Genomic DNA, 13,423 nt, shown 5'->3' with positions numbered 1-13,423 from the left:
AAAATTAGTAAGTATATTGATTGCACTTCACTCATTGGTCCAGTAGTAGAACAGAAGAGTCTGTGCAATTGTTTTTGCAGTTACCCAGCCAATAATTTTGCATGCGTGTACACACGTGTATATTCAAAAAAAGATTCTCAGCTTTTTGTTTTAATGTTCAGCTTACTAAAACATTTCTTGATCACAAAATACGTTGTGAGCTGTCTTGTAAAACGGCTTAACCTCCTCCTATGTAAAATAAAAACACTGTAAAGAAAGATACTTTATGATCGTATTCGGAACTATGCAGAAACAATGTTTTTATACATTCTTGGGAGAGTTATATATCGTAGCTCAAAAGCTTGTGTGGAGTATTTGAGTTCCGTAGGGGGAGTCCATGCTGGAAACTTATCCTGAGCTTCACTCTTCTGACCCCTGCGGATTAGATTTTCTGTTTCATTTACAGCTCCTTTAGTGTTAAACAGACCATCACTTCTTGGATGATGAAATGATAAAAATATAATAAAGCAGCCTATTCCGTCCCTCCTCCCACTTTAAAATTTTGTTAGCAATTGCTATTATCAGTTTATCCACGGGAAGCAATGGCGTGGTGGTATTATTGCAGGACTGTTGATCAGAGACCCCAGTAATATACTGGGGACCCAATTCAATTCCTGCCATGGCAGATGGTGGAATTTGAATTCAATAAAAATCTGGAATTAAGAGTAATGATGACCATGAACCCTTTGATTGTTTGGAAAAAAACACCTTCTTCACTAAAGTCCTGTGGGGAAAGAAACTGCAATCCTTAATCTGGACTGGTTACAGAAGACTCCAGACTCACAATGATGTGGTTGTCCTTCCCAGTTGCCCAAAGGACACTCAAGTTAATAAATGCTAGCCTAGCCATCGACACACCTTCATCCCGTGAATGAACTAAAAATATTATCCAAAATTCTAAAGATTTGTGAAATAGGAAATGCTTAAATTTAGTCTAAGTTTTCAAAAGGAGCACAGCGGCTTGGTGGTTAGCACTGCTGCCTCAAAATGCCCGGGACACAAGTTCAGTTCCACCGTCTGGCAACTGTCTGTGTGGAGTTTGCACATCCTCCCTGTGTCTGCGTGGGTTTCCTCCGGGTGTTCCAGTTTCCTCCCACGTTCCAGACATATGCAAGCTAGGTGGATTGGTCATGCTAAATTGCTGTAATGTTCAGGGATGTGTGGATTAGGTCGGTTATAGGGGGATGGGTCTGGTTGGGATGCTCTGAGGGTTGGTGTGGACTTGTTGGACTGAAGGGCTTGGTGCCACACTGTAGGGATTCTATGATCATGATCAAAAGCGATTTTAAACAGTACTGCATGCTTAACATTAAATTTATAATATTGTTAATGGGCAGATGGGATTCGGTTATAACAGTGGCATTGAAGTTGCAAGAGACTGACTTTTGGGGGTGATGTGAGATTTCAAGATTTTATCTAGGAAATTTATGTACACTCATTTATGATTGGATTTGGTGTAAATGATTTATTTCAGATGGATTTACTGGTATTTACTCTTCAGCACTGGCACAGAGCTGCTGGGCTATGGACAGCCAGCGGGTTATCATTGATACATGTCAGAGAAGCAGAAAGGTAACCCTGTCTAATAATGCTTATGATTAAGTAATAATAGAGGGGGAAAAAATCTTTTTAAATCAAAGTAAACTACAACAGGCAGCTAATTATACTGGATACATTTTGTGTGAATTTCTTTTGGACATCAAGTAAGTGATTCCCAGATAAGATAAACAGGCAATCATAGCTTAGTTTCTGTACTCATATTTAAGTATTTCTGAGTTCCTCCAGCTTGCATCCTCTAGTCAGCATAGGATGGCGGAATTAACAAACTGAAAATCCCACATTACATTAATAATGTTATGGCATGCTCTCAGCAGATGTAATAACCTTGTAGCTCAGGTCCCACATTCCTCCTGACTACCTTCCAAGTTCCCTTCACCCTGCTACATCACAGTAAATCATCTTGATTCCTTTAAAAAGTTAACTTCCCCCGAGTATAATTGAGCCAAATTCCTGCTCCAAGGTATTATCTTGTGACTTCTTAGTCATTAGATTCATTCCATTATTTTTAAATAGAAAATTTGTTACCATCAGCCATACTACTAACACAGCTTTAATACTAACACAAAAACAGTCTCCCTATGCTTAACGCAGCAGACATTGTTTTCAGCCTTCCTCTGACAAAGACTGGGAAAATGTAGACATTCGCTAATCAGTCTGGTCAGAGATGCAATTACATCCCTCTGAACTCAGTAGTACATGAACCTGGGGTCCTGACTCAGAACTAGGGAACTACTATTGCACCACATTCACCAAGACCAGCTGCCATCCTTTTATGGTGACAAAACCAATGCTTGTGATTTGTAGGTTACCACCCGGGCCTCTGTCTTTATGGGTATCAAGTCACCTGCCTCTCTTACCAGGCAATGTTTGAAGTTATTCTCAACTCTGTTCTCGAACATTCACTTCACATCATTAAAAGAAACTGTTTCAAACACAATGATTTTATAATGTTGTGCATTTATAGTAGAATATCTGAAGATTCTGTCTGAGTTTGACAGTTTTAAGACATTGCAGTTCTATTTTTGAGGTTGTATAGTCTTCTGGCTCTGGACAAGTGTCTGATTAAGTTCTCAATCAGGTTAGGATCTGGCTGATCATCTTTAGATTTACATTGTAATATTGTCAGGGTCAGGTTGCATAACTGAAATTTGCACACATGGTGGTGAGGTAGAAGTGCTCTGGAGTTCATATTTCAAATGGTGAACCTTTATTGACGGAGGGCACGAAAATGCAGTATAGCATTTGTGGCTTTTGCTGACCCAGCTTTGATCTGAGCCCATTCAGTTTGAGGGTGTCTTTTGGAAATCAGGCAGACATCCAGAGACAAGACATAGAGAAGAAATGAAAAATGCTGGAAATATCTTTCAGTGGTGTGATGCAATTGGGACAACATACTGGCAAGTTATGTTCTCTCTCTACCAATGGAAATTTGTTGAATGTGGTGGCCTTAATAGGGAGGTTGAGCAATTCAAATAGTTTTCAATAAAGGCTTTACTAAAGGATTTGCAATTGAATTATTACAAATAGGTAAATATGGAACCTTGCCCTGGAATATTATATAATTAGTCGATTGAGTTTTTGAAAATGAATAATTGATCAAACTGATCCTTCCTCAGGATCAGTTCTATCATTCTCACTTTCCTACCATGTCTGTCAATCCTTTAAGGTCCAGAAATGTGTCTTAATTTTACTTGAATCAGGCTGTGTTGTTCCACCTCGGGAAGCTTTCAGGGTGACATATTTCACATTTTCATTGTCACGTTAAAATAAATCCACTTAAGTTGCTTATTCTTAACTTGCTAATTTAGATAAAATTGGAAGCATGGTATTGAAGCTTTTTGTTATGACGGGCAGTTTTTAATGATGAGCAGAAAAGTTACCTGAGCTAAGCTTTGAAATCCACTACTATACAAATCCTAATTTTTTGTTTTGTTTCTGCTTTCTCTCCAGGATCTCCTCGTAATAAATATTGCAAATGGGAGCGTGCTGTCCCTAACCAGCGGTAAATTTCAATCTTTTTTTCATTGACTATGTTTAGTTTTCTACTCCAAGAAACATTATTTGCATTTTGTCTTAATTTCATTTGAATATTTTCTTTCAATGGCACTCTAGTGACCTGAAAGGTCCTATTGCATCTTCACCTGTTTGTGTTACAGGTTCAAGTTCAGTTGCTGGAAGCTGGACACTACTGGCTATACATCAAGATCTGATGGTAGTTACATGCTCATCCCCCAACTGTCCACCCAGTCTGGTAAGAAGCCTGAAATTGCAGAGCATTGATTGATTGAATCTTGTAATCCATTGTAATTGCAATAAGATGACAGCTTGTTCACATACTCATGTCAATTTTTCAGGTACTGGATATAATTTTGTGATTTCTGGAAAATACACAATGTTCAGAATTTGAAGAGCCTAGGTGTATACTGACGTATAGTCATTTGTTTTAAATGGAAAATATAGCAAATTATGCAACTTTAAGAAAATTAAAGGCAATAAGCTAATTTTGGGATTAAATTTCATAATTTGTATGCACAAAGGTTCAGCAGTTCATGTAATAATTTTGCTTTAGAGTTACTTTGCATGTGCATATTCAAATACTTTGTTTGAATAGAGGTGACCTTGTTAATGCTAACATTGCTGATAAAGAAGTTTGCAAGTGTGATCTGTTACTGATTTATCATTGAGCTCAAAAAGAGTGATTGAAAGTTATCCAAGAATGAAAAAGAAACCGACCTCCCTTTACCTGAACTGTATCTGTGAACTGCAGCGTTGCACTAATCATTTTGAAATTTCATGGACTAACTTCTTTATTGATCATCAAACTCTGTTTAAGACGCATGTTTAAGAAAATAGTAAATTAATGTAGAATGGAGAGATTTAAAAAGTGTTGTTTCATTCCTCCTAGAAAGTGGGCTTCCTGCCTGCTCCTGGCAAAGAACAGGGAATCATTTGGGTGGCACTAGATGAAGCTGAGCCATTGCCAGATATAGAGTGGAATATTTTGAATTTCACACCCCCATGTGAACAAAAAAATCCTAAATTCTGTAAGTAGTGACACATGAAATGTGTATATTCGAGTTTTGTTTTTCATTTCATTACTAGTATATTTGGCTTTACTTGACTGTTTATTTGTTTGTTTATTCATCTTTTATCATCTATCTGTTTTCTGTTAGCTGTCTGTTTTTCTCCTGGTACTTTTGTTAATACGTAGGTGCTTCATCCAGTGGCTGGCCTGGTTAAAATATGTTCAGTAATGCAGTGACAAGTTGACAATGAAAATCCTTTGTTTAGTCCTTATCAGTGCTGCCCCCAATTTGGCTGTCACTGGGTTAGGGAAAGAAAAGGTGCCGCCATCTGCTGCAATGGGGTTCTTACTGATGTCATATTTATATTTGATATTGGTCTTAGTCCACATTTTGTTAAACCTCATGCATGAATAATCACCACTTTGATAAGATTCCAGAAGTCAAATAGCACTTGTCAGGCTTTTTTTCAGCAGAGATTCAACACCTTCCGAAGAAGTGGGTAGCAACTAGTAAGGAGGTTCTGACACTTCATTGCTGTTGTTTATTAATGAAAAGGAAGTGGTCTTTTCAAGCAAATTTGCCCTTTTGCTTGACCGTGTCTCTCTGTTCTGATATGCTGATACAGGCCCAATCGTCTGTATGGACTTTTGTGCTGTATGCAGGAATAGATAAGAAATGTCCATTAATTGGGGTTCCTAAGATTCAGACTTTTTAAATATTTGACATCAACTCACCAAGAACTGGGTAAACCAGCGAACTAATTGCCAAGTTGGAGTATTCTTTATTGTCTGAAATTCCAACCTTGCAGATAATCACATTCCATTGTAAAAGAGCATGTTAATGCTTACTAAATGTGTTCAAGTTGAGTTGCTTTGTGATGATAGAAATTGGGGCTGGATGTTCAATGGGCTGGGACATGAGGAGGTGAGCAGGCTGTTCTGTGCCCAGTTGGGACTGCAGGCCAGAATGTTATGAGGCAGATGTGTAGCACTGCAAACAGTAAGTTGGCCATGGCTACAGGCTTAAAGGACTGCTGCGCTCTGAATCTCTTTCAAAAATTAATAAAAGGCTGAAAAAATTGTCAAACAAATTTACTGATGCTGCAACTTTTATGGGCATCTGCTGCTGCATTCAACTGTAGCACAAGTGACACACCTTCTCTTCGACCTTTATGCTGTCTTGTTGTTGCTGCCATTAAATATTCTCAAATATGGATGTGAATTTGCTCGCTGAGCTGGAAGGTTAGTTTTCAGACGTTTCGTCACCATTCGGAGGACATAAAGCGGGACATAACACCAGCACTTCGTCGGAGGCTCACTGATGTTACTTCGAATGGTGACGAAACATCTGAAAACTAACCTTCCAGCTCAGTGAGCAAACTCACATCCAGAACCTCAACCTGAGCTACAAATCTTCTCAAAACTCGCTATTCTCAAATATTTTCACATCCAGTGTACAAAAATCCAGCATGCAATAAAAGTTGCAGATGATTGAGTTGTTTAGAAGTTCAATAGGTTGTTGAGCAATAATTTCAGTGTGGCAGGTGTACTGCCACTTTCCAGGCACACTCATTTGAGTCATTTGGAGACTGGTGTGATGATGTTGTATTGTGGACTCAGTGTTGTCATGCTCTATTTTGCATATTTGAATGGTTTATTGAGTGCTTTGCTCTATGATGTTAATCTGACAACAGGAAGTTAATAACTTCAATTAAGCGGTTAGCCTTGCTTGAAATGTAAGTGTCAGGGAAACTGTTTTCGTCTGTACCACCGTCAGAATAACCTATTGCACCTGCAAGAGTGGCAGCTGTTTGCTGGAACAATTTCAGGTGCTGCCTAATATGTACTGTTATACCTTTTTTGTTTTGTCTTCAGTTGTTTCTTTCCTTTTCATTTAGCTGTAATGGACTTTGAAGGTATTCTGTTAATACCAGGAGAAAAGAAAGAAGGTGCCTCCCATCCGTTAATTGTTTGGCCACACGGTGAGTTAAACTGACTGATTGAAACGTGCACTGTCATAAATTATCTGAGATGGAATTATATAGTTCAAGTCAGGCATGTGGCATTGTAGAAATACTCAAACTGATTACTGATGAGTTTTTCACTTGTATTAACTCACCACTATGCAGTAATGTCTGACTTTGGATTTTTGCCATGGAACTGAATTGTATTTGCAGTTGAATTATACCTTCATCCCAGTACAGACTTTTAAAAAGCAGTCGCTGTAAACATTGTAGGTTGGTCAGCAGTTAAAAAGAAGGAATGCTGATGCTTCCACTTGAAACCTGACGGTGTTTTTCTCTGGGAACGATTCGTTTCTTGAATAGTAACTGAACTGCTTGCAGTATTTTCTGTTTTATTGTCATACTTCCAATATTTGATGTTTTCTGCATGTTCCTTTTGTGATTCTCTAGGTTCATCCCAAACAGGTTGAATGTTTTGTTGTTTATGGATAATTTTGAAGTGCTGTTAATTTCCTGTTTAATGCTGTTGAAAGTTATTGATATTAAAAAAGATGATACTTAGAATTGATTCATATATTGTGGTACAGAGGAACAAAGAAAATGGAAAAGTTTTGTAAAGTATCACCAGAAAAATAAATAAACCAATTTGTTTAATTCAAAGAGAGTGTCCCCTTTAGAACAGTTCTGGTTGAATGGGTAAAGATGTAACTTGAGACCAACTAGAGTCAGTCTGCACCAAACCAGTTCAGTGTAAGGTTGTATTGGATATTTATGAACTATCAAATGCTATTTTGTTTTGCACTTCACATCAGATATTTAACTCTTCTATTTCTTTTGAGAATATAGTATCAGTACTGTGCTGTACTGAATGAAGTCATGCATGTCAGACCATTTATGTTTCAGTATTTGCCAATGTCCAAAGTGGACATTTTCTACCGCCTTTTCCTCACTTGTTGCCCTCATTAAAGAAATTCAAGAAGAGGGGAACATTTAGTAAGAGAAATACATGCTAAACTATTGATGCTTTCTGACGTTTCTGTTTTTGCTATACAGGCGGACCACATTCAGTGTTCATAGCAGAATGGCTGCTGTATCCTGTCACACTCTGCAGGCTGGGATTTTTTGTCCTACTCGGTAAGTAATGCAACTGGACAATCCGCTGATCTATTAGAAAGGCTGAGGCTGTCTTCCAACAGTAAAGTGTAAATTGTCTTCCCAATCTTATCTGGGCTATGTTAGAGATCTGAAACAAAGACTGAAATTGCTGAAGAAATTCAGTGGGCATGATAGCATCTCTAGGAAGAAAGCAGAGTTGATGCTTCCAGGCTGGTGACCTTTCATCCGAATTAATGGTTGAACAAAGGCCACCAGCCTCGAAACAACGATAAGTTAACCAGTTTTGCTGTAGCGAGTGATGATTTTACTTTGCTTTGATCTATTTAAACTTGGTCATTTTGGTAGTGATATATCTTCGTACCAATATCTTCACTTTTCTAATATTTTGTTCTGTGTGTTCTGTCTCATGTTCGTGAATTTGTTCTCTGGTGTATCCTCACCAGAGCAAAATCTTATTTAAGCGCATGAATATATAATGTTCTAAATTTTATAAGTAACTGTCATCTTTGAATAATGGGCACAAAGGAGATTTAAACATGTCTCTGAAAAGTCACTTAACTTCTGGATGGATTCCACTGTGATTGGGACCAGGCTGTGTTTCACAAGGAGGATCAAGAGATATTTAAAATGCAAAAAGCATTTCCAGAGAGAGAAACAGAACCTCATTGACAGTGGTTTCCCCAGAAGTATAAATAGTCCTTTCTACTTCTCACAACACAGAAGAATATGAATCATTCAGGTTGGTACATGAGACTGTTAGCAAGTTGATTGCCTCAGCTACAACATAACGTGCTCTAGAAATAGTTTAATCCAATATCTAATGTGGAAATGTGGTTTGACAGTTTGGGGTATCAGCTGTTTTCACCTGTATTAAAGTGTAATTGGTATGACCCTTTTTTTTTTTGATAAAGATGCCAGGAGAACCTGTGAAAGAAGCTCTAGCAATCGCTCTTACTTGTCACATGCTACTCTGTTAGTTCAGTTTTGTTTACTCTCTAATATTGAGGGTAACAGAAGAAGGTACCCAGAAATTATCTCTGTTTGCTGAAAAGGAATCTAGGCAGGTTTTCCAAATATTGTGCCCAAAGAAGCAACAAGGAAAAAGACCTCAACTCATCCCTGGAACAGCTGTACCTACTATACTCCATGTACAGAAACAAACTCTGACTATTCAGCAACAGAAGCCATTGTACCTGCTGAGTATATCTTTTCAAATTCAATTGCTTTATTGTGAACAACAGCAAGCCTGCAACCAAAAGCCAAAGAACAGAGCTAAGTTTTTTTCTTTTAGAAGTATCCTTTATGCTTGTCTGCATTCCATTTTACCGCCTGTGTAATTCACAGCAGTGTTAAAAACTTAAAAACTTGGTTAGAAATTAAGCTTTATGTTGGTTAAAACTTAGATTTTTCTGATTATTTTTAAGTTGCATCGCTCAAACTAAAATGGGACTTTATAATCAGGCAGACATTCTTAGCTAACCAAGCACATTAAGAAAATGTTTTGTCTGTAATCATGACAAGTAGAAAACTTTCGTCACTGGATTTTCTGAGGACTGTTGTTCTCCTCTTAGAGTAGCTTGTGAAATCCTTTCCATTCCCAAATCTCTCACTCTCTACTGGAACATTGATAGTTAATTCTCTTTGTGGCAAAACCTCCTAACCTGAGCTTGAAAATCAGGACCAGATAGGGTTATGCCTTTGGATTGCAACTTACTGCACCATTTCCATGTTGGTATACCAGGCTTTCTGCCTTTACTTTTATGTGTCTCTGTCAGCATCTTTCTCAATTCCTGTTTACCTTTACATTACCCACAAAGTGTTGGCTCTTGAAACCTCATTCTCTGTAAAATAGATGGTTTTGTAGTGCCTTTAGTGAATCAGGACAACAATTTTTAACTTCTAAATGAAGGTGAAGACTACTTGTTTTTGTCATTCAGTATTCTCAGCCCTCATTATCTGCTGACTTGCTACATGCAGTTTCAAGTAGTACAGCCCTGCACCCAATTTTATTTAGCCTGTCTTAATTTGTCCGATCTAATTGGATGGCACTTCATATACATAGAGTTTTGTGTAGGAATGATCACCTGCATTTTTGTCATCTGTGCCTGTTGTCTCTCTGCAACACCCCCCACCCTGAGCCTACCCCTGAAGATGGTGAGGATTGGTGGAGGAGTGTCAAAGGAGGTTTGACTACTAAACTGAAAAAAAAGCCTTATTAGTCACGAAGCTGGCTTCTCATTGGCTAGTTTTAAACAATTTGTGAAATAATTATATGTCAACATTGTTCTGGAAAGATCAAATTAAATGAAACTTCGAGTCCAAGGTTGTTTGTGGGTCCCACACGGTCGATCGTATTGTAACAGGGGTCCGCTGTATTGTTGTCTCTGATTTATGACGTGAAAATGATCTATTTGTGGATGCATCTAATAGGTAAGTTCCTTCAAAACACTCATAATGAGTAACTGCCATAATGCCTTGCGTTCTCAACTGAAAAAGTTTATCAATAGGTGCTGAGCCCTTTTCAGTTGAAAAGTGCAGTTCTTTAGCATTGGAGAAGTAGTAGAATTGATGACAAGTGTCTGATGATTTTGTGGAAAAAAAACCCTGTTCCCTGTAAAGTGAATCAGTTAATATAGAAAAATTGCCCCAAGGCATATTTTGTCGCAGCCATGTATTCTATTTGTAGAATAAGTTTCTTTACTAACTTAATTACTGAGCTCTTAAAGGTTGAAACAGAAATGTTGGAAATATACATTAGGCTCCCCAATCTAAAAATTTTCATTCTGTCTAGTGACAGCGCTCCTGAAATATAGGTCATTCTGTTGCTTAGATGGGTGGTATATGTTTCTTACACTTTGAGTATATTTGATGCCCAGTGTTTGCAAATTTCCTTTGTTCTCCACTGTTCAAAATAAATAATGTAGACCCCATTGGCTTTATTTTACAGTAAATTACAGAGGCTCTGCAGGTTTTGGACAGGACTTCATTTATTCTCTGCCTGGAAATGTTGGGAGCCAAGATGTAAAGGATGTACAGGTAATGCTCAGTTTAGATAAGATGCTGGTCCATAACTCTTGAAACACTAGGAAGCCATACTGCATCTCACAAAGGAGATCTTCTGTCTGGCTTTTAGGAATAAGCTGAAAGTTTGTTTTCCATTAACAAAAAAATTATTGCTTATGATCCAGTTAAGCAATAGTGTCAAAGTCTTTGCACAGTAATGTGACTCAGTAAATAAAAATGTTTGAGCACATGACTATCGAGCTTAAAGTCACATACTGATTTGAGATTTGTGCACTTGAGACTCAAACTCTGTTAATACCTGTCATTCGTTTTTGTTCAAAAGTAGTTTTATAACCTTGATATAGGAAGAAGCTAATGGCATTTGCAAGAAGCAACAATGTTTCTGAGCATTAATGGACATGAATTTGTGTAATTTCCAAGTGGCAGAGTCAGCTCTTTGATTTTCCTTTTATGTTAGGATGTGCAAAATTCTGAACATTCTGATTTTAAACAAAAGTGTCCAAACCTCATTCCACTCTTGGCTTCCCACCAGAACCATGCATTATAGCACCTTTTTTTTTAATCAAACAGATACTTGAGAGCAATGAATGAGGGATTGCGCATGATTAAGGTGCTGTTTTTCAGTTGTAACATTAGTCCAAGTGTATCTTTTATCTTTTGAAATATCCTGTGATATTGACTGTGCAGAAGGGACTGGAATTTTCTTATTTACTTGCTCAGTTGTTATCCCTCAATTGATAACAGCTAATAGTTTAACTGATTTTCTTGTTTGGTGCATGTGGGTCATGGCAACTGAATTTTCCTCATGAGAATATTGCATAAACAATGTATAATTATGGAATGGACAGCTAATTTGGAATATCCAAAACGCAAGAGAAGCTATGTAAATAAATTCAAATATTATGTAAATATATGGTTGGTCTGCTAGAACAGAATTGAAATTTATTATCACATGTATCATGCGTGTAAAAATGTGGATAAAACAGCACCTACATCAGTAGCAGAAGTTGTACATCATAGTTTAAAAAGTAAAATTAAAACCAAGTGCATCACAGTTCACTTAGCAGCTTATGGGCTCGGGGAAGATGCAGCTATGACACGATCGCCATGCCTGGCTAGTGGATATTATGCCGGAATACTCTGCCAATGAAGACCGCCATACCGATCTAAGACCGCTGCTCCTGGACAAGACCGCCTGCTGGGCCGTTGGATTATCTGGATGCTGAAGAAGACCTCCATGCTGGGATGAGACTTCCATGCTGGGAGACTGCCATACAAGGAGATGCCATGCTGGGCCAAGATCATCTTTCTCCTCCTTTTGGGGTCCCGAGCCTAGCTGCAGACATGGAGCCTAAGCTTGTCCTGCAAGTCCAGGCCTGGGGTGTCAGCTCAGGACCTGTTCCTCACTCACTGGGAGACCCCAGGCTAGGGTGGAGCTGTGTCTGGCTCGTCCTGACATTGCTGCTGTCACATGCTTAAAAGAAAATGAAAAAGATCCAAAGTAAACAGAAGAAAGAGAAGGAAAGCCGATGGGAGAGGCCAAGCCCTGGGCTCATTCCTCCTACTCTGCTGCTATCTTGAAATGAGTGTAACTGTCAAGCCCCACCTGCTCCAGCAGTTGTAACATCATCACTGACTGGGTTGATTATAAAAATAGGTTGAATAAAAAAAATTTAGGCTCTTAAGGTTTGAGTCCCTCTTGTGGTGCAGTTGTATTATCCCTACCCCTGAACCAGCAAGTCTGGTTTTGAGTCCCACCTAGTCCAGAGGTATGTAATAACATCTCTGAGCAGCCTGAATTTCTTTTCTATAAAGTAAGTCCAGGGATGGGTCTGTAGAATGGTCTGCCCCCGGCTGTGACAAGCCATGAGTAGTGGCTCTATTTTGGTGTTTAACAACAGATAATGTTCCTTTTCAGTCAGGCTTTCAGGGTTATTATAATCACTTCCAATCCCACAATTTTTTTACTATTCGAGTAAATAAACCTGAGTTTGCTTTTCATCATAAATATATACACTGATCATTCTGAAGCTACGTTCCACATTTTTCATGGTTTTAATTCCTTTTAAAAAATGGCGTGAGCAAAACAAGAGAGTGCTCCAATTGTGGTCTGAAGAATATTGGTTTAACATTTGTTCCTTTCTTGACTTTTTTTAAATATATCTCTACATGGTGAAAAAAAATCCAGTTTATCCTTATTACTTAAAAGCAGGTCTGCAAATATTTAAAATATCTGCATTCCAATACTAAATGAGATCAATTCTACTGTTTTTTAAGAGCATTGCTGTTTAACATAACTTGCAAACTTGATTTGTCTTTCTTAAATCAACATTTAAAGATTTACATTTAAGTTTGCCATGTTACTGTCCACTCTTCTGGCATAATTTTTCTGTTTTGCTATACATGCTAACTTACTGTTATGAAATTTAGATATTGCTTCCCTTATGATCACAACCAGATCATACATTCATATAAGAGTTCCCAACACAGACCATAGCTGATCCTAGCATACTTTTTTCTTCGGCAGGTTTCCCCAGATATGTTGAATTTTATCACTGCTGTTGGACTGCCCAGGTGCAAAGGCAGATTTTTGAACTAACTAGTGAACACAAACCTTCGTACTCTTTTTAAAAGCTCCACTTGATGAGCATTTTTACAATCATGTGTTTCTGGGGTGATGATTTGATTGCACAAG

The 13,423-nt window shown here is 38.1% G+C and overlaps 1 protein-coding gene across 1 annotated transcript in view; it reads left to right on the top strand.

Annotated features, from left to right (window-relative positions):
* apeh (acylaminoacyl-peptide hydrolase) overlaps window positions 1-13,423 on the top strand; it is a 70,630-nt gene that overhangs the window by 44,053 nt on the left and 13,154 nt on the right. Inside the window, exons 12-18 of the mRNA XM_048547280.2 lie at window positions 1,514-1,611; window positions 3,550-3,601; window positions 3,756-3,850; window positions 4,505-4,643; window positions 6,523-6,606; window positions 7,642-7,722; window positions 10,652-10,740. Of these exons, the coding sequence (XP_048403237.1) occupies window positions 1,514-1,611; window positions 3,550-3,601; window positions 3,756-3,850; window positions 4,505-4,643; window positions 6,523-6,606; window positions 7,642-7,722; window positions 10,652-10,740 (638 nt within the window). The remainder of the gene's footprint in view (window positions 1-1,513; window positions 1,612-3,549; window positions 3,602-3,755; window positions 3,851-4,504; window positions 4,644-6,522; window positions 6,607-7,641; window positions 7,723-10,651; window positions 10,741-13,423) is intronic.

This window comes from Stegostoma tigrinum, chromosome 11, assembly GCF_030684315.1.
Source record: "Stegostoma tigrinum isolate sSteTig4 chromosome 11, sSteTig4.hap1, whole genome shotgun sequence".
NCBI lineage: Eukaryota > Metazoa > Chordata > Chondrichthyes > Orectolobiformes > Stegostomatidae > Stegostoma > Stegostoma tigrinum.
The sequence above is the reverse complement of the archived record's forward strand: the minus strand, read 5'-3'. Positions and strand labels throughout refer to the sequence as shown.